We start from the raw sequence: 17,769 nt of genomic DNA on the forward strand, positions 1-17,769 counted from the left end.
CCAGATGTTGTTGGACCACAATTCCCATCTTTCCTGACCATTGGCAATGCTGGCTGAGGCTGATGGGAGTTGTGGTCCAACAACATCTGGTGGCCCACTAGTTGGGAAAGGTTGCCCTAGGACATTTCATGAGTGTTTTTAGTGTTTTGTTTGCTGCCCTGGGCTCCTTCTAAGAGGAAGGGCAGGATATAGATTAAATTAAACAAACAAACAATCTGTGGAAAGCACGCTTCCAATTATTCTTTTGGAGATATAATGCAAGTGTTTTGAAAGCCAGTAGTAGAACAAAATAACACCCTTCAAATATATCCTGATAATGTCTCAAGGATTCTAAGGTAGGGTGTCAAGTAATAACTAGGCATGCCTGGGTGAAGAAGCTTTTCTCTCTCAAAAATTTAGTAGGATTTTCTGGAATATCTGGGTTGCTTGTGCAGTTATAATATACTCTATGTAGGGCTTCCCTTGAAGCTAGTCCAGATACTTTAGCTGGTGCAAAACTCAGAGTGATATACCATAAACATATTATATTAAACAAGAAGCTGCACTGTGTGCTGATTTACTATTGGGACAGGTTCCTGGTGTTATTACTGACATATAGGGCCCTAAGCAACTTAGAACTAGATTACCCAATAGAACATCTCCCATATAGACCTGCCCATTCACTGAAACCTGACGGGGGGGTGCCCAATGGATAAAGACCAGGCTGTGTTTCCTGCCTTGAGGAGAGGGTAGCATAATCCATCGTCATGTCTTGTTTTCACCACCTCTGGAGAATCTGCAGATCAGGATCTCCTGGTTGCTCCACTGCCTGAGCAGGCTGATCTTGTGGCAACCGTGGAACAGGCCTTTTCTGCTGCAGCACCCATCCGGTGGAGTCACCTCCCCACCACCACCAAGGTTTGACAGAACCTTCTGTGACATAATTTCGGGGCCTTTTAAAGAATGATTTATTCATCCAAGCATTTGCCAGTTTTAAACACCAGGCTTTTAATGATATGCTTTTCTTGCTTACTGGTCTGTTTCTACCAAGGATTGTTGCAATTGCCGTATTTTAATGTGCTGTATCACTGTTTTAACATTTTGTATACACTATCTAGGGATTTTTGTAATGAAGGGTGATATATATTTTAATAAATAAATAAAAATAATTTTTTTTTCCTAATGGAAATGAGTTATTTGAATTACCTTCATTTTGAGAAGTTATATACTCCTCAATCAGTTCAACTTCCACAGTAAAAGACAAGGACATCTCCAGCACACAGCAAGATATCTCAGGCCAATTTTCAATGTCTTCACAATATAAAACTCTAGAATACCACAACTATTTTGGCAAATATTTCTGGGGCTGGGAGCAATTGCAGCTGGTGTACCCAAGTAATATTTGAAGATTTGCTACAAGATATTGGCATAGGTGAGGAACCACTGGTAGTCAGTCCCTTTGGATTCAGCCCAAGGTCTTCACTAAGTACCAGAGCACTCTCTCCTCCTGCGGTTCTTACCACTAGCTCTGTTTTAAACTAGGTCCGCATATCAGTATAAGCAGTGTTCAAGCACCAGCCTACCATACCATCTATATTAGGGGGCACTGTTTTACGGTGGCTCCGTTCCTATCTCTCAGACAGGCACCAACGGGTGGCACTGGGGGATGAGGTTTCAGACCCTTGGCCTCTTACTTGTGGAGTGCCACAGGGTTCTATCCTCTCCCCCATGCTATTCAACATCTATGTAAAGCCGCCGAGGGCCATCATCGGGAAATTTGGGCTGCAGTGTCACCAATATGCAGATGACACTCAGCTCTATCTCTCGTTTAAATCCTCACCAGAGTTGGCTGTGGACACCGTGTCCAAGTGCCTGGAAGCCGTAAATGGATGGATGGGAAGGAATAGGCTGAAACTAAACCCCGATAAGACCGAGGTGTTACTCGTGGGAGACAAAAAAAGGTTAGGAGATATAGACCTGGTGTTCAATGGGGTAAGATTACCCCTGAAAGACCAGGTCCGCAGCCTCGGGGTCATTCTTGACTCCCAGCTGTCCATGGAGGCTCAGATTTCGGCAGTGAGCCGGGCAGCTTGGTATCAATTACATCTAATACGGAGGCTGCAACCCTACCCTCCTATCCATCTGATCCCACGGGTGATACATGCCCTGGTCTCCTCCCGCTTAGACTACTGTAATGTGCTCTACGTGGGGTTACCCTTGAAAACGGTCCGGAAATTACAGCTGGTACAGAATGCGGCGGCACATTTGATTAAGAACAGCCGTCGCCGTGATCATATTACTCCGGTGTTAGTAGATCTACACTGGCTGCCAGTTGTTTACCGGGCCCAATTCAAGGTGTTGGTGTTGACCTTTAAAGCCCTATACGGTTTCAGCCCAGTTTATCTGAAGGAGCACCTCCAGCATCACCAATTATGCCGCCCGACGAGATCAGCCATAAAAGACCTTCTCTCGGTCCCACCAGTTAAAATAGCTAGGCTGGTGCGGACCAGAGAGAGGGCATTTTCGATTGTGGCCCCTACCCTCTGGAATTCCCTTCCTTTCGGTCTCCGCCATGCCCCCTCGATAGGTTTCCGCCGGGCCTTGAAGACCTGGCTGTTCAGGCAGGGATCTCTGGGGTGGATTAGCTTTTAATGCTGCTATTAACTGGAGGGTGGTGTTTAGACTAATTATTGATTGTGGTCCTCATTGATTTTTATATTGTATTTTACTGTGTTATGTACGTCGCCTAGAGTGGCCATTAATTCGGCCAGATAGGTGACTCATAAATAAAATTTTATTATTATTATTATTATTTTAAAATGGAACACTGGTCTTACCTGAAGGGTGATTTTACTGTATGACAGTCCACCAAGTGGTTTGTGATAGCCATCTAGCATCTGAGGACAGGAAATCTGCTGCAGAGGTTAATGGCCCATCTAGTCCAGCATCCTGTTCTCACAGTGGCCAACCAGTTGCCCATGGGAAGCCCACCAGCTGGACCTGAGTGCAAAGAGCACTCTCCTCCCCTGTGGTTTCCAGCAACTGATATTCGGAAGTATACCACTTCTGACTATGGAAGCCAAGTATAACCCTCATGGCTAGAAGCCACTGATAGCCTTATCCTCCATAAATTTGTCAAATCCTCTTTTAAAGCCATCCAAGTTGCTGGCCGTTACAGTAGGGCCCTGCTTTTCGGTGTTCTGCTAATACGATGGCTTTCAATTAGAGTAAGGCCCCACTAATACGGCGCTTCTTCCACTTTTACAGCATTTTTCGGGCGTCAGGAACCATTCTATTGAATGAGTTCCGCTTTTAGGCGGGGCTCTGGAACATAACCCGCTGTATGAGTGGGGCACTACTGTACTGCCTCTTGAGGAAGAAAATTTCACAGTTTAAGCTGTATGAAGTACTTTCTTTTGTCTGCCCTAAATCTTCCAGCATTTAGTTTCATTGGATGTCCTCAAGTTCTAGTGTTATGAGAAAGGAAGAACTTTTCTCTATCCACTTTCTCCATGCCATGCATAATTTTATGCACTTCTATAATCACCTCTCACTTGTCTTTCCCTAAACAAAAAAGCCCCAAATGCTGTAACCTTTCCTTTCCACCCCAAATGCTCCAATTAAGGTTAGGAAAACAAGTCCCAATTACATAAATTGAACTTTTTCCTAAGATTAATTGCTGTACAGGGGGTGAGGGGGACTAAGGAGGAGATGGCAACAGGGAAGCCAAAGGGGACAGTGAATTAATGACAGGGAGGGGCGTAAAGGAGCAATGAAAAAAGAAATAGAATGGTTATGTGTGAGTGAATGAAAGAGAGAATGTGTAGGGTAAATGGATGATTGATGAATGGGTTATGTATGTGTGGGCAAGAGAGAGAGTGGATGAATAACGTGTGGAGGGTGTGAGAAAGATGCTGTGCATGCTTGCATGTATGAAGAACAGATTGGTGTGTGAGAGAGAGGTTGTTGTGGGGTGGTTCCAAGCTGCCTACTGCTGGTTTGCACATCCAGACAGATGACCCCTGAGACAATGTGGCCCTCAGAAAGGAAGAGGTTCCTCATCCCTGAAGCATTAGTATGAATTTTGAAGGGCTGCCCTAAGTCACTCAGAACTAAGAAGCAGGACTGTCCACAATATCATAACTCATTCCCTGGCAGAGGTAGATGAACATATGAAGCTGTCTTAAACAGAGTCAGATCATTCTGACTCCATCAACTCCATCTACCCCAACTGTCAGCAGGTCCCTCAGGCATTAGGCAGAAAAATCATTCCCAGCCCTACTATCTGGGATCCTTTTAAAAGAGAAATGCCACAGACTGAACCTGGAACTTTCTGCATAAACATCATGTCTATGATGTGTGCGACAGTTTCTACTTTATCCAGCCAGGCATTCTGCTTAGCATAGCAAACTGCACCTTTTTATTGGCCACAAGAGAATGTTTAATGGAGAAACACAAGAAGTGCATTTGATTTCTCTGTCATTGTCCATCTCTATTTATGGGATCTGTGGTCAGGAGGATGAATCATTCTGTAACCTGACTGCCTTATTCAGATATTCAATCCGGGTTTTAAATCATATAAGGAGCCTCCGCAAGTAGAAGAGGCTTCACACTTCAGACCTTCAACCTCAAACTCGTATAAATCCTCTAAGCTGTATACAGATAAAGGCAGCACCCCACCTCCCATTTCTCTTGGCGTATTTGCTTACATGTGAAGAGACTGAATGGCCGCATAGGCCTAGTAACACCAATGAAACTGAATTAAAGAGCAGAGTAAAAAACCAAAAGTTCCGTGATAAGTTCCGTGTCTCATACATGTCAGTGAAATCATGCTTTCCAGCTACTCTTGCATCTTGGAGACTCAGGTTCCAATCTCATCTCAGCATGAATGCAAGTTAACTTTTATTCAGTTACCCTGTTCTGTAAATGGAATTAGTGCAACACTTACTAATCTTACCAGGTTACAGCAAGAATGAATTATTTAAGTATTCCAAAGCACTCTCTGCATTTAAAAATGCCCTGACAATCAACAATAGGTAGATTCAGGGACCATTCTGCAATTCCAAGTTGGAAAGAGAGAGACTAGTATGCACTGAAGCTTATAAAGAAGGGTCCATAATGCAATTCTTACCTAGTTTTGTCTTCTGCAACAGTAACTGATTTGATCCTAAACATCACAAAAACAGTCTTTTGAGTGTTACATGGTCCATGGACCACTTATGGAGGTATAAACCACCAGGCATAAAGCTTGCTGTGCATGTTTTTGTCATAGCCCCAACGCCACATCCAAAGTAAAAGGCAAGCAACTAATCAGAGGTATAGCCACAGCATGAACATAGTGAAGTTTGAAATTAGACATGACTACATAGCAACACAAAAGAATTGGAATCCAGTTTCTAAAACTACTTAAAAAGCAGACCTAATGAATAATGAACTCCCAGTTCTAATTAGAATGCTACAAAGCTGTATCTCACAGAAGTGGGATCACTTGGCCCCCAAGGAGGGCTAAATAATAGAGGATGAGTGGGGAAAGTTCAGCGTGTTAGCATTGCTGCATCACTACAAGCCTGGATGAAACAAAAGAAGAAAGCAGGAACCTGAGATCCCAACTATATTCCCACAAGATCATCGCACTGTGCAGGAGAGGGCCTCGTACACACACCATCTTATCAGGAGGCCCGTTCCATACAATATAGAAATCAGGCCTTTAGTGTGGTGGCATCTACCCTTTGGAACTCCCTCCACATTACACATTAGAGAGGCATAGTCTTGATTGTCTTTTTAGGGCCTATTAAAGAACTTGCTTTTTCAACAAGGCTTTTAAGTGTAGAACTTTCTCCAGTCTGTATCTGCATTTAATATTTTTATACATGTGGAATTGTTTTTACATATGGAATTGTTTTTGTTTTTATGGTTAATGATTTTACTGAAGAATTGATTCCTACTGTTAAATGATTCCTAAATGGAATCAAATAAATAAACTAGGTGTCCAAAGGGCACTGTGGTAATGGTAGCTCCTCAACTTTCTTGCAAGAAGCAGAAATGTAAATTTGTAAACAGGGACTAAGCAAAAGGTCTGAGAACAGGTGTTGCAGGGCTTTTCAGATAACTGAAATACTCAATGCCAAAATTTAAAAATTCCACCATGCTCTGAGGAGAGGAATACTCTTAGTAGCTTTGTCCAAATCCTAACATAAAATGAGGTTTGATTACCTTGAAGGCAGCATGTTTTTTGCACCTGTTCAAGAGAGGAAACAATTTAGGGTCAAATTTATTGTGCCATTTTCTTATTTCAGCCCTTGAGACACAAATAAATACTAGTTCACTGATTGATAACAAAGAATCGCTCCAAAACATTACAGCACTTAGCTTCATTGAATCTGTTTCTTATGATCAGCTCAGCAGGTGGCCAAATTATATTCTGTCAATAATTTCGTTTACAATTCTTTTTCTCCAACAGTTTCTTAGTGCTGTCTTATTCCTTCATTTGAATAGCTCTGCTAATAAGTATTCTTTCCCCATCAGTGGAAATCCCCTAACATAATGACACTGAAAAATCAGAGTGGTCCCCAAAACAAATTACTAGGAAAGGAATGTCTTGATCCTCTTCTCAATATATTTTTTACTTTAGTTACTTGGATAAAGAATGGCCAAGAGTCCCCATCCTTCACTTCAATACCTGCCCCCCACCCAACATGCACACAACTTCCTCTCCCACACTAGGCATGCTGGTTCTTAGCTCAACTCTCACTTTTCTTCCTAGTCCAGGTAAGCATCACAAGCCACATATCACCTTCTAATTCTAAGGCTGCCTTGAGAGGAAGAGTCATTGAACTCACTCACTTCTGAATAAGCACCCACAGGACCAGGCTCTAAACCAGCTTTTTCAATATATTATTTATTCTGTACAAGGAATCTTTTGCCACTGTTCAATTCTTCTACAAATCAGATAGGAACTCAACCAACTTCCTTTCTTTCATTTGCTCTCAGCTCTTGCTCCACGTCTTATTTTACAGCATTTCCCTCCTATGCTTGTCCAACTTCTCTCCAAGTCTTTAGGTGAATTATGCCCTCCATCCCCTACTCCTTTCCCCCTGCCTGCTGGCTTAAAGTTGTGTTTCCCCACCCCCACCCCTACCCCTTCCAATGCCTCTTGAGCCACAATCACCTGCCTTACACTACTCCCATGGGCTCACCTCGCCTCCTTTTCCCTAAACTCTCTCCAAAATGAAGGCGCTAAACCATGCTCTCCACCCCGAGTGACGATTTTTATCATTTCCACCTTCTCCCACAAGACTGTCTGTTGGTTTTGCCAGTAACCTTGTTTCTCTCCAGAACCTAAGTTGCGGGATCACTATCTCAGCCTCTTGCCCTTCTTCCGCACACTCCAGAGGAAAGGTAAGCCCCCGTGCGAGCGGGTGGGGGCGTTGTAAGTGGCAACAGGCGTTTGGGAGGGGTCCGTCAAGGGCAGCCGGCTCAGAGCCCCCCCCCCAAAAAAAGCTGGAGCCAGGCCTGGCTTTACCCCTAGCCCTTCTTTCGTACAGCCCTAACCCAATAGGATGGCGTCTTCCTTTCCACACAGGGCGAAAGATGCCTTAACCCCCCCCCCGCTCCACATACATGCTTTTCTCCTATATGACCGCACGCGCGGAGGGAGAGTGAAATATCTCGCTCCCTCAGGCAGGCGGTCCGGCTCGGTCTGGGTTTCTCCCTCCTTGCCGACCTACCTGCCGGGTGTTGCTTCCCGGGGCCACTAGCCGGGCAGCTGAAGAGGAGCAGCCAGAGGTGCAGCACGACCCCGACCGCACACGGGCACAGAAGCACCAACCAATTTCGCATTGGCCGCCGCCGGCCCCTTCCCAGCCGTTATCTGCTCTCTTAGCACAGACGGGGTGACCCGGAGGGACAACAGAAGACTCCCTGCTTCCTCCCTAGCTCACGGCGGCAGCGCGAGGGCAATCACTGCCGGCCGCCTCTTCCCCCAGCCCCTTCTGCGGCCGGCCCAGAGCCAGAGTCCCGCCCCAAACGGGGGAAGCGTGTAAGCAGAGCCAGAGCTCCTGACTACAACCCCCACAATGCCTGGCCGCTGAGGGGAGGTGCCCTTGACGCTATTGTAAGCCTACAGCTCCTCCCTTGGGGATGCCTCTCAGCGAGCTAGGGGGAAGAAGCTGGCAGAAAGAGCATTAAGCTACCAACCTAGCTGTTTAAAGCAGGGTTGCGGAGTCGGTACGCTAAACCTTCGACTCCGACTCCTCTATTTTTCTACTGTCCAGACTCCGACTCTTCATAAATTGCAAATGTATATTAACTAGTAATAACAAATTTACTGTAGTAAAATGGTAGCACAAGGCATTTCATCACCACCACGTCATCAGGCTAGATTGATAGAACGTAAAATATATTTATTTGATTAAAATTTCTGAACAAGAAAACTTTCCTAAATTCCTATGAAAGTTTTTATTTTGAAGTCTGAGTCGGTACATTTCTACTGACTCCACCCAAAATTGCTTCCGACTCCACGACTCCAACTCCACAGCCCTGGTTTAAAGGCTCGTGTTGTGATATGCACAATATTAAATAATTTTAATTACTCTCTGCTTTATATTTAAGTGAAACTTGTATTTAATTTGGAAATGTCTGTACCCTTTACAATGTGATGCTTTGCCTCATGTCCGCATGAGCTACATCCTCAGTTTAGGCGCCCCTCTCTGGATTGTAGTACTTTCCAAGTGTATGAACGTGCGGGCCAAGCTTTCTTTAAAGTAAGGAGTGGCACCCACGCCTCCTAAGATCTTACTCTCCGTGCAGAACGTGGGTCCCATCCTTTTGCGGCGTCATTCCTGAGGGCAGTGCCATTGCCCCTCTCAAGAAGGCACAACAAATCACTAGCTCTTTCCCAAAATGCTGGGTTAAAACCACCACTCAGCCACCATTTGCAGGTGGGCTGGCGGTGAGACTCGACGTCCCTTCGGAAGGTCATGTGGTTTCTAAAAATACAACCTCCGAAGCTTTACCAACAGTTTATATGAGAAACTGTTTTAAATACGAATAATTAAAAGTATTTGTGGTGGTTGAGAACTCAATTTTAAACATTCAGACTGTTCTACAATTCAGGCCGTACTCCTAAACACACTTCTGAGTAAACATGCTCAGGGTTGCACTTTCAAATACCAACTGGCATCCTGATCTTAAACACACAAGGAAGTCTCATTAGTTGCAAGGGGGTTTCTATGTAATAATTGGGACCAGCTCACACATCTGCTAATAGCAGGCAGGGTTAGGGAGCAGAGAGTGATTTGCACTGAGGAATCTATGGTGAGGAGGCCACGTTGCTGTTTGTTGTTAAAATATTACCTGTCATTCACCAGTACATCCCAGGGCGGGTCACAACAATATAAAATACATCATGAAAAACAGATTAAAATAAATTGCAATCACAACTAGAGAGAATCCTAAAAATATATCTCTCAAGTGTCAAAAGCCAGGGTTCAGTGATAAGTCTTCAGCATACAACAAAAAGCTGTACAGTAAGGACACCAGATGCACCTCTGTGGGGAGGGAATTCCACAACTTAGGGGCCATCACAGAGCATGCCCTCTCCTGGGACTACCCCTCAAACTTCTGAGGGTGGTGGAACAGGGCCCCTTCTACTGACCTCAACAGCTGCCTGTAGGGAAGGAGGTGGACTGTCAGATATTTGGGGCCTAAATCATTTAGGGCTTTAAATACAAACATTAATACCTTATATTGGGGCCAGAAATGAAGAAAACCAAGCAGCTGTTTTAAAACATAGGTTATATGAAATCTAAATGGAACCTCAGCCAGTAATCTAGCTACTACATTTTGGACCTGTTGAAGTCTCCAAGTCATCTTGAAGGGTAGTCCCACATAGAAGGCATTATAAGTTACCAGAGCATGGAGTACAGTGGCCAAGTTCTCTCTGTCCAAGAGGCGCTGAAGCTGGCAAACCAGCCAGAGCTGGCCACCTGAGCCTTCTGTGACAAGGCTGAATCCAGGAGCACTCCCAGGTTATGGACCTGATCCTTCCAGGGAAGGGCAAACCTGTCCAGGCAGGCTGTCTCCACCTCCCAGACTTGAGAACTTGGGACACATAATGCCTGTCTTTTCAGAATTCAGGCTCAATTTATTGGCCCACATCCAGCCCATTACCACCTCCAAGCACCAGTCTAACACTTCAACCGCTTCTCCCAATTCAGGTAGAATAGAGAGACAGAACTGGATGTCATCTGCATATTGGTGATACTTCACTCCAAAACTCCTGATGACAGCTCTCAGTGGCTTCATATAGATGTTAAAAGGACCTCTTTACCATGGCTTTTGACAACTGAAATGTATTTTTTATGGCCCATAATAAAATGTGTGGATGATGATAATATGGAAGAAAATGCAGAGAATAATGTAAGCATTAATAGGCAAAAAACCTTGCGATTTAAGAACGTACCTATAGCCCACAGATATTTCTATCAAACTTTTAAAAGCAGGGAAATTGGGCAGCACTGTACTGCCCAGGGCCGGTTCTAAAAGGTGGCCAGATGGAGCAGTGGCCCAAGGGCACCCTGGAGCTACAGGGGCCCCTCCACTTGCCAGGCAGGAGCTTTCAAGCCGCCTGCCATCCCCCCAGTTCACCTACCTTTCTCTCCGCTGTTTTTTGCGGTTTGCTATCAATCAAGATGGCGGCCGAGGTTCCCTAATGGGCTGAAGCCTCTGCCGCCATCTTGGTTGATGGTACGCATGCATCTACACTCACACATTGCTGCCATCAACCAAGATGGTGGCAGAGGCTTCAGCCCCTTAATGAAACCTCGGCTGCCATCTTGACTGATGGCAAGCCTGCACGTGTAGCCGCAAAAAACAGCAGAGAGAAAGGTAGGTGAAGCGGGGGATGGTGGACAGCTCAGAAGCTCCTGTCCTGCGAGCCACGTCTGCTTCCACAGACCATGGAAAGGGAGCGGAGGGGCCCAGGGCAGGCTGGTGTCCAAGGGCCCCGGCATGCCTGGGGCCGGCCCTGGTACTGCCCTACAAATTTGTAAAAATGCAAACACAATTTGGGTTGGGCACGGCAGTACAATATCTCAGAGGAGGTCAGGTCTCCTGCTCCCCTGGTGCATTTACTATAGCTGCCCAATTTCCCTGATTTTTAAAGTTTGATAGAAATATCTGTGGGCTATAGGTACGTTCTTAAACAGCAAGGTTTTTTGCCTATTAGTGATTTTCTCTGCTTTTCAATCTGGGAGGTAACAAATGGGATCCTGTGCACATTTGCTGAGAATGGATCAATCATTTGCATGCTTATTGAGTTCAGTGGGATTTACTTCCCCGCAATCATGTTTAGGATAGGTGAAACTGACCACAGGGGATGGGGAGGGGAGGGACAGGTTTGATCATGGTAAGCAGTATTCAGAGGTGGTTTACCATTGCCTTCCTCTGAGGCTGAGAGGCAGTAACTTGCCCAAGGTCACCCAGTGAGCTTCATGGCTGTGTGGGGATTCCAACCTTGGTCTCCCAGGTCGTAGTCCTAGGATAGGTAAAACTGACCATGGGATGGAGGGAGGAGGGAGGAAGGGGGAGGAGGGGAGGAGGAGGGCAGAGGGGAACGAAGAGGAGGGGAAAGGAGGGGGTTGGAAGGGGATGGAGGAGGTGAAGGGAGAGGGAAGGGATAGGAGGGAGGAGGAGGGGAGGGCAGGTTTGATCATTTGCATGCTTTTTTACTTCAGTGGGATTTACTCCTGTGCAATCATGCTTAGGATAGGTGAAACTGACCTTGGGAGGGGAGGAGGAGGGCAGGGAGGGGGAGGGAGCGAGGGGAGAGGGAAGTGATTGGATGAGTGGGCATTGGGCAGAGGGGAAGCCCTTTTCCTTTCCAAAAGGAAAACATTGTGAACAGTATCATTCTTTTTCAGGGTTTCCCCCACCTTTTTATTCTACAACAGGCACATGTAGCCTCCCACCCAAATGTAAACCAAAGCTGTCCCTGGCCACATCCACTATTTCACTTTAGACAGTCATGACTTCTCCCAAAGAATACTGGAAAGTGTAGTTAATGAAGGGTGCTGAGAGTTGCTGTGAGTTGCCCTGTTCCCCTCACAGAGCTTCAATCAGAGTGGCTGACTGTTAAACCACTCTGGCCACTGGAGCTCTGTCAGGGAAATAGGAGTCTCCTCTCAGCACCCTTCACAAACTACACTTCCCAGGATTCTTTGGGGGAAGCCATGACTGTCTAAAGTGAAATAAAGGGCTGGCATGGCTGTGGGCCCCTGCTTAGGCAAGCCCAGCAGCTGTGAGTCTGGCTTTTAGAACACTGACAGTTGGTTCCTACTGAGCATGCCCAACATTATCATTGAGTTCAATGCTAAATTTCTTAAATTAATTAAAAATCAGTCAGGCATATATATTTTTTCTTTTAAACTGCAGAAGATGAAGGTCAGAGTATGGGGCAAGGTCAGTAATAGGATTACAGGTACTCTGTGAATATGGCTGATTTTTAATTAATTTCAACAGATTATGAGAACTCTGACAGAAAAATGTCCAGTCTGGTTTCTCTCTCTCTCTTTTTACACTTTCTATTCTTTCTGTTTTGTGTATCACCATGAAAATTTAGAGGGCTGTTAAGCAAGCATTTCTGAGTTCAGGACTATACATTTTGTAAGGTTTTGTTTTGAAATGAGTTTATGGGAAGCATCAGAATGGCATGGGGGTATTTTCAATTTAACATTGCGGAATGTGAAAAATCCATGCTGACTATAGTATACAGCCACTCTTGTGCTGTATAATAAAGCAAATTAAGTTGTTAACAATCTCACTGCAGATGATGTGGGTACAAAATATTTTGGCCTCTTGTATAGGGTTTGTCAGCATTTTACAAGTCCTACTGTGTCTTTAACAACCATTTGCCATGCAGAAATCAAGCAGATTAAGCTTCCCTCCACCACTTTATCTCCATATTAGGAAGAGCTTCACCTACTAGATTTCTGCATACCAGGCTACTGTTAAAATCCCACAAACAGCAATATAGCAGTTAGCAACCCTACCAGGGGGTGGGTGTGAACAGTGAACCTTGAATGATTTCATCGCATTAACTTATGCAAGAGTCTCAAACAGCTGTAATGAATGGATGATTCCCCAAATAGGATGAGAAATTGCCTCCTTTACAAAAGGCAACTGCCTATTCCCTAACATCTCACTCACTTTCATAATGCTACCTGTTAAAATACTGCAGAATCTGACTTAGCCAGAGGCTGACCCTCAGAAATTGATCTGATTGCACATGTAATAATTTCACTGGGTGTGCCTGTGCTGATAGGCCTTGGCCAATTTCCTAGCACATGTATATGCAGCAGTGAATAAAATTATGTGCAATTATCATGTGACCACTGTTTCATTTAGTTTGCAATCCCTTCCCTATACACTTTGTGTAGTAAATTTATAACATTTGAAGTGGCCCTTGGTATGTGTTTAGTCTTAGCAACTCATTCAATCTTTAGAAGTGGGCAGGAAAAAATTCAAATGAATAGATTTATTTATTTATTTAATATCCTGTCCTTCCTTCCAGCAAGAACCCAGGGCGGCAAACAAAAGCACTGAAAACACTTTAAAACTTCATGAAAACAGACCTTGAAATACATTAAAACAAAACAACTTTAAAAACATTTTTTCAAAAAGCTTTAAAGACATCTTTAAAAAGGGGTTAAAAAACATATTGTGTAAAAAAAGGTTTTAAAGAAACATATAGATCCACTATATTTTTTAAAAAATAAAACCCTTTATTAAAAAGACAGAATCCAATGTTGCACACACATACTTCTGCCTGCGCAACACAACTTCATATACCCCTCCTCCCACAAATGCCCTCCAAATCTGCTCTGGAAAGTTCCTGTGGTTGGAGAAGGCTGCTGTAGATGTTAGCAACATAAAACAGAAGGTCCACCTATGCCAGATCTGTGCTTTTCTCAGTATCTTGGTGATTAGGCACAGTTCTGTTCATCTGTTTCAGCTGAGAAATCTTGGTATAATCATTATCATCATCATTTATTACCCACCCTTCACTCTAAGATTCCAGGGTGAATCATGACAATTTAATATACATTAAAAATAGTTTAAAACAAATTACAATCACAAGAATAGGGTGGGTCCTATACAGTTCAAGTGTTGAAGGCCAGGGTAAAGAGGTTCAGTATTTTACAAAAAGTGCAGAGTGGGGTGCAGAGTGAAACTGCCAGACATATTTCTGAGGTGAGGGAGTTCCACAACTTAGGGGGTATCTCAGATAATGCCCTCTGCCACCTCCCCCAGCTTCTGAGGACGTAGTGGGCCACCCCAGAGGATCTGCAGGGAAGGAGGCAGTCTTTCAGTTGATGGTTTGATCTTCTTCATGTTTCAGGTCATCTCTGTTGCAGTCTAGTGTATACACTTTGTTCCCCATGTGGGAGATACAGAAACAGGCAATAATATACCTAGGTGGTCTTTGTATAGCCTGCTCAAAAGTTGCAGGGGTTGTTGTGGTTTTCAATGGACATTGTTTCACAATCCAGGTATATGAGAGTATGTCCTCATTATTTTTGCTTTTCTCCCTTAAATATGTATATGTCTCCTGAGCTGGCTATTTTTGAGGCATTCCATATGATCTTTCAGTTGTCTTTCAGATTTCAGGACTTTTTGCAATTTAATATCCATATAAAGTTTCTCTGTCCTTTGATCAATTGCATCTTCCCTAAAATAATTCCCCTTCCATCTCCTTCAGTCTTTTTCCCCTCTGAGGCCCCATGTTCAAGATTTAAATGTTTCAATTTGATGCAGCTCCTATATCTGCCTGGTTGCAGGCTATGCCTCTGTCTTTTCTCTCATGCCATGTTGCTTCCCTGGCACCATTTCTGAACCTTGCAGAGTGAAGACAAAAAGCCTTTGAAATTGCTTTTTGCTGCTTTATATCAAAGTATGCCCCAAAGGATCTATTTATAGGGGCATCCCCCAAGTGCTCATCGCTCATGGGGGGAGTTGAAATCTGGTATATCTGGGCATCTGCATTTTGAAACCATCCAGGTGCAGGAGCGACTAGTTCAAGCTGTCATTCCCAGCAGTGACATCAGTCTCCAGTCTAGTTCACCATTTGTTTTTCCTAGAACCATAGGTCTCCCTTTACCTGAGGTGCACATAGAGAGAAACATTACTGTATGTGTACTGTTCTGCAAGTAGTTAAGGTAAAATATAATTGTGTATTTAGCTGCTATTTTATTGGATATTTACATCTATTATCATAGTCTCCCACAATATAATTTATATCAAACCTTCCCTTACAATTATAGCACACATAACTTTATGTCTTCATCCAGCAGGTGGCAGCAATAAATCAACCTACTCACCATCTGAAAAACAGGGTTAAGGATGAACAGAGTAGCTGTAGAAGAGCTGCTTGACAGGTAACATTTTTCTACCACACAGAAATAATCACCAAGTAGGAAGGAGCATGTAATGTCCACAGTATAATATATGCTACACACTTCTGCCATATACAAAATACTGTAGTTATTTTGATGTAACTACAGAGACCAGGCAGCTATAACCATGCAGTACTAATCTAGACTAGCACCAGGTCACATATAACAAAGAATCTTGTGGCACCTGAAAAACTAACAAAGTTATTATTTCTGTTAAACACTAAGTTATTGGCTTTGTGAACTAGAATCTATCATGGACCATCAGGTGCATGAAACATTATTGTTAAGTTGGCAAGGCATATATGTAGATGGATACAGAGAGAAAAATGTTAGCATCAAGGTCAGAGGAAAAAGAAATGCAAGAAATGTGGGCTGTGATAATTAAACTTAAATGTAAAAAAAGGTGCTGTGACCATTTACACAGTAATGCTGATAACACAAACATCCTGGCACTGAAAACCTAATTAACACATGTAATCCAAATAAAACCCACTATCTCAATTCAGAATTGATTATAGAATTGAACATCTTGATAAATTTAGCTGTTTCACACTGGAGTTTCCCTTTGAAGTTTCTTTGTTCAAGGATGACTTCCTCAAGATCATTAACACTATCCTGGGAGGTCAAAATGTCCTCCCTGCAGTTTAGGAGTATTGTCATTTCTGATGTCTGATTTGAGTCCATCTATTCTTTGGTGCAGAGACTGTTTTGTTTGTCCTATGCAGAACACAGAAGGACATTGCTGACAGATGGCAGCGTATATCATATTGGAAGATGAGCAGGTGAATAAACCTCTGAAGTTCTGCAACAGTGTTGCCTGTATAAAGACGGGGAGAGAGTTGTCATCTGTGATTGTTGCAGGGTCTGGTCCTTGTGTTTGCATCTCTGTTGTGTAACCTATTGTTGGTGAGCTGTTATAGGTTCAGTAAAATAGCAATTAAATATACAAATAATATAATGAAATGGTTAGGAGGATGAGCTGCAAGTTGCAAGTTCCTGGTTCAAATATCATCCATTTACTCAAGATTGCTTTGTGGTTGCCATATTCTTTATTGGCCCTATTTAGATTAATCTAGTTTGCAGCTTTCTCCCCGAAGTGGGTTTTGGACAATGAGAATTTGTTCAAATGAAAGATTTCCAAGCAATATTCAGTCTTCTCCATCCAGGCCAGGACTGGGGAACTTCAGCCAGTGAGCAATACACAGCTCCCAGAGACTTCCCATCTGGTCTCCAGGGCCCCATCACCTCGGCTTCTGTGTTGCTTCTCTTTCTTCTGAGCCAGCACAGAAAAAAAATAGTTCTGTGCCTAAATAACCTTTCCCCTGAAGGTTGTTGTGAGGGAACTATGCTCTGCCCCATGACAACTGTACTATACTATGCTGTACCAGAGGACTCCATTTTGTCTCCCATTCTGTTCAACATCTATGTGAAATCTCTGGGTGAGGTCATTTGGGGTGCAGTGTCATCAGTATTTAGCTTTTTCTTCTAAAAATATATGTAATATATTGAGACATCCTATTAAACTATTACATTTGCATTTAACCTAGTTTCTAACATTTAAAAAGAGAGAAACCACAACACACTATTGCCCACATCTTCTGTGTTCACTGTGCTGGTTAGACCTACAATCAATTGGAAAAAGGATAAGTAAACATGTTGCTATGGTAACTGGTGCAATCTTGTTAAAATTAAATCAATTATGATGTAGAAAGGGCTCCCTAGCAGAGCTTATCATGAAGAAACTGTTTTTCTTGCTTTCAGAAAGCGTATTTTAACAAATTGCCAGATCTGCTAAATACCTTTTAAAATGAGAGTCCTGATATATTGAGCACAGATATATTATAGCACGATATAAAGAATGAGATATATTTTATTGTCATAGCTCAAGAAATAGAAGCCACTATATGTGCCAGCTGTTGCCTTGAATTTAATAGTAGGATACAAAGACAGAAACAGAAATTTACATTTAATTAAGAGGCAGCTACTGTAATGTACTGTAATTTTACTATGGTGTCCAGGGTGGGTTGGAATGGAAACGGGGGGGGAAATCATGGTATGCCATCAGCTAACAACACACAGAGTTCCCCACCACACACACACACAACCTCTTGACCTGCCAACAGATGCTGAGGATGTATGAAACAGCAGAAGCCTTTGGAGATTTCTTGAGGGAGGGGATACTGAGACAGGGGCAATGGCATGTGAGAATGTGAAAGTACCACTGATTAGAGAAACAATGAGTGGGAAAGCTCAAAAGTCCTATTCAGATAATCAGCTTGAACACACAAAGGACACGTGGCAGGGGTCAGGCACACATATACTGGCCTCACTTTCAGTT

The 17,769-nt window shown here is 43.5% G+C and overlaps 1 protein-coding gene and 1 long non-coding RNA gene across 8 annotated transcripts in view; one reads left to right on the plus strand and one right to left on the minus strand.

Annotated features, from left to right (window-relative positions):
- Positions 1 to 8,073, minus strand: part of B3GALNT2 (beta-1,3-N-acetylgalactosaminyltransferase 2) — an 86,779-nt gene extending 78,706 nt beyond the window's left edge. For 2 of the 7 annotated variants that reach the window (XM_061624542.1, XM_061624538.1), the window contains exon 1: positions 7,707 to 8,071. In XM_061624542.1, coding sequence (XP_061480526.1) covers positions 7,707 to 7,818 — 112 coding nt within the window. In that variant the 5' untranslated portion in view covers positions 7,819 to 8,071. Of the gene's footprint in view, positions 1 to 7,706 lie in introns of all 7 variants that reach the window. The other 5 variants (XM_061624539.1, XM_061624540.1, XM_061624537.1 and 2 more) reach the window with 3 other exon arrangements.
- On the plus strand, positions 7,177 to 16,398 carry LOC133383588 (uncharacterized). Its single transcript, XR_009762342.1, has 3 exons — positions 7,177 to 7,377; positions 15,327 to 15,413; positions 16,157 to 16,398. It is a non-coding gene; the product is annotated as an uncharacterized LOC133383588 (long non-coding RNA).
- The last annotated feature ends 1,371 nt before the right edge of the window (positions 16,399 to 17,769 follow it).

The sequence above is a fragment of the Rhineura floridana genome, chromosome 4 (genome assembly GCF_030035675.1).
Source record: "Rhineura floridana isolate rRhiFlo1 chromosome 4, rRhiFlo1.hap2, whole genome shotgun sequence".
Classification (NCBI taxonomy): domain Eukaryota; kingdom Metazoa; phylum Chordata; class Lepidosauria; order Squamata; family Rhineuridae; genus Rhineura; species Rhineura floridana.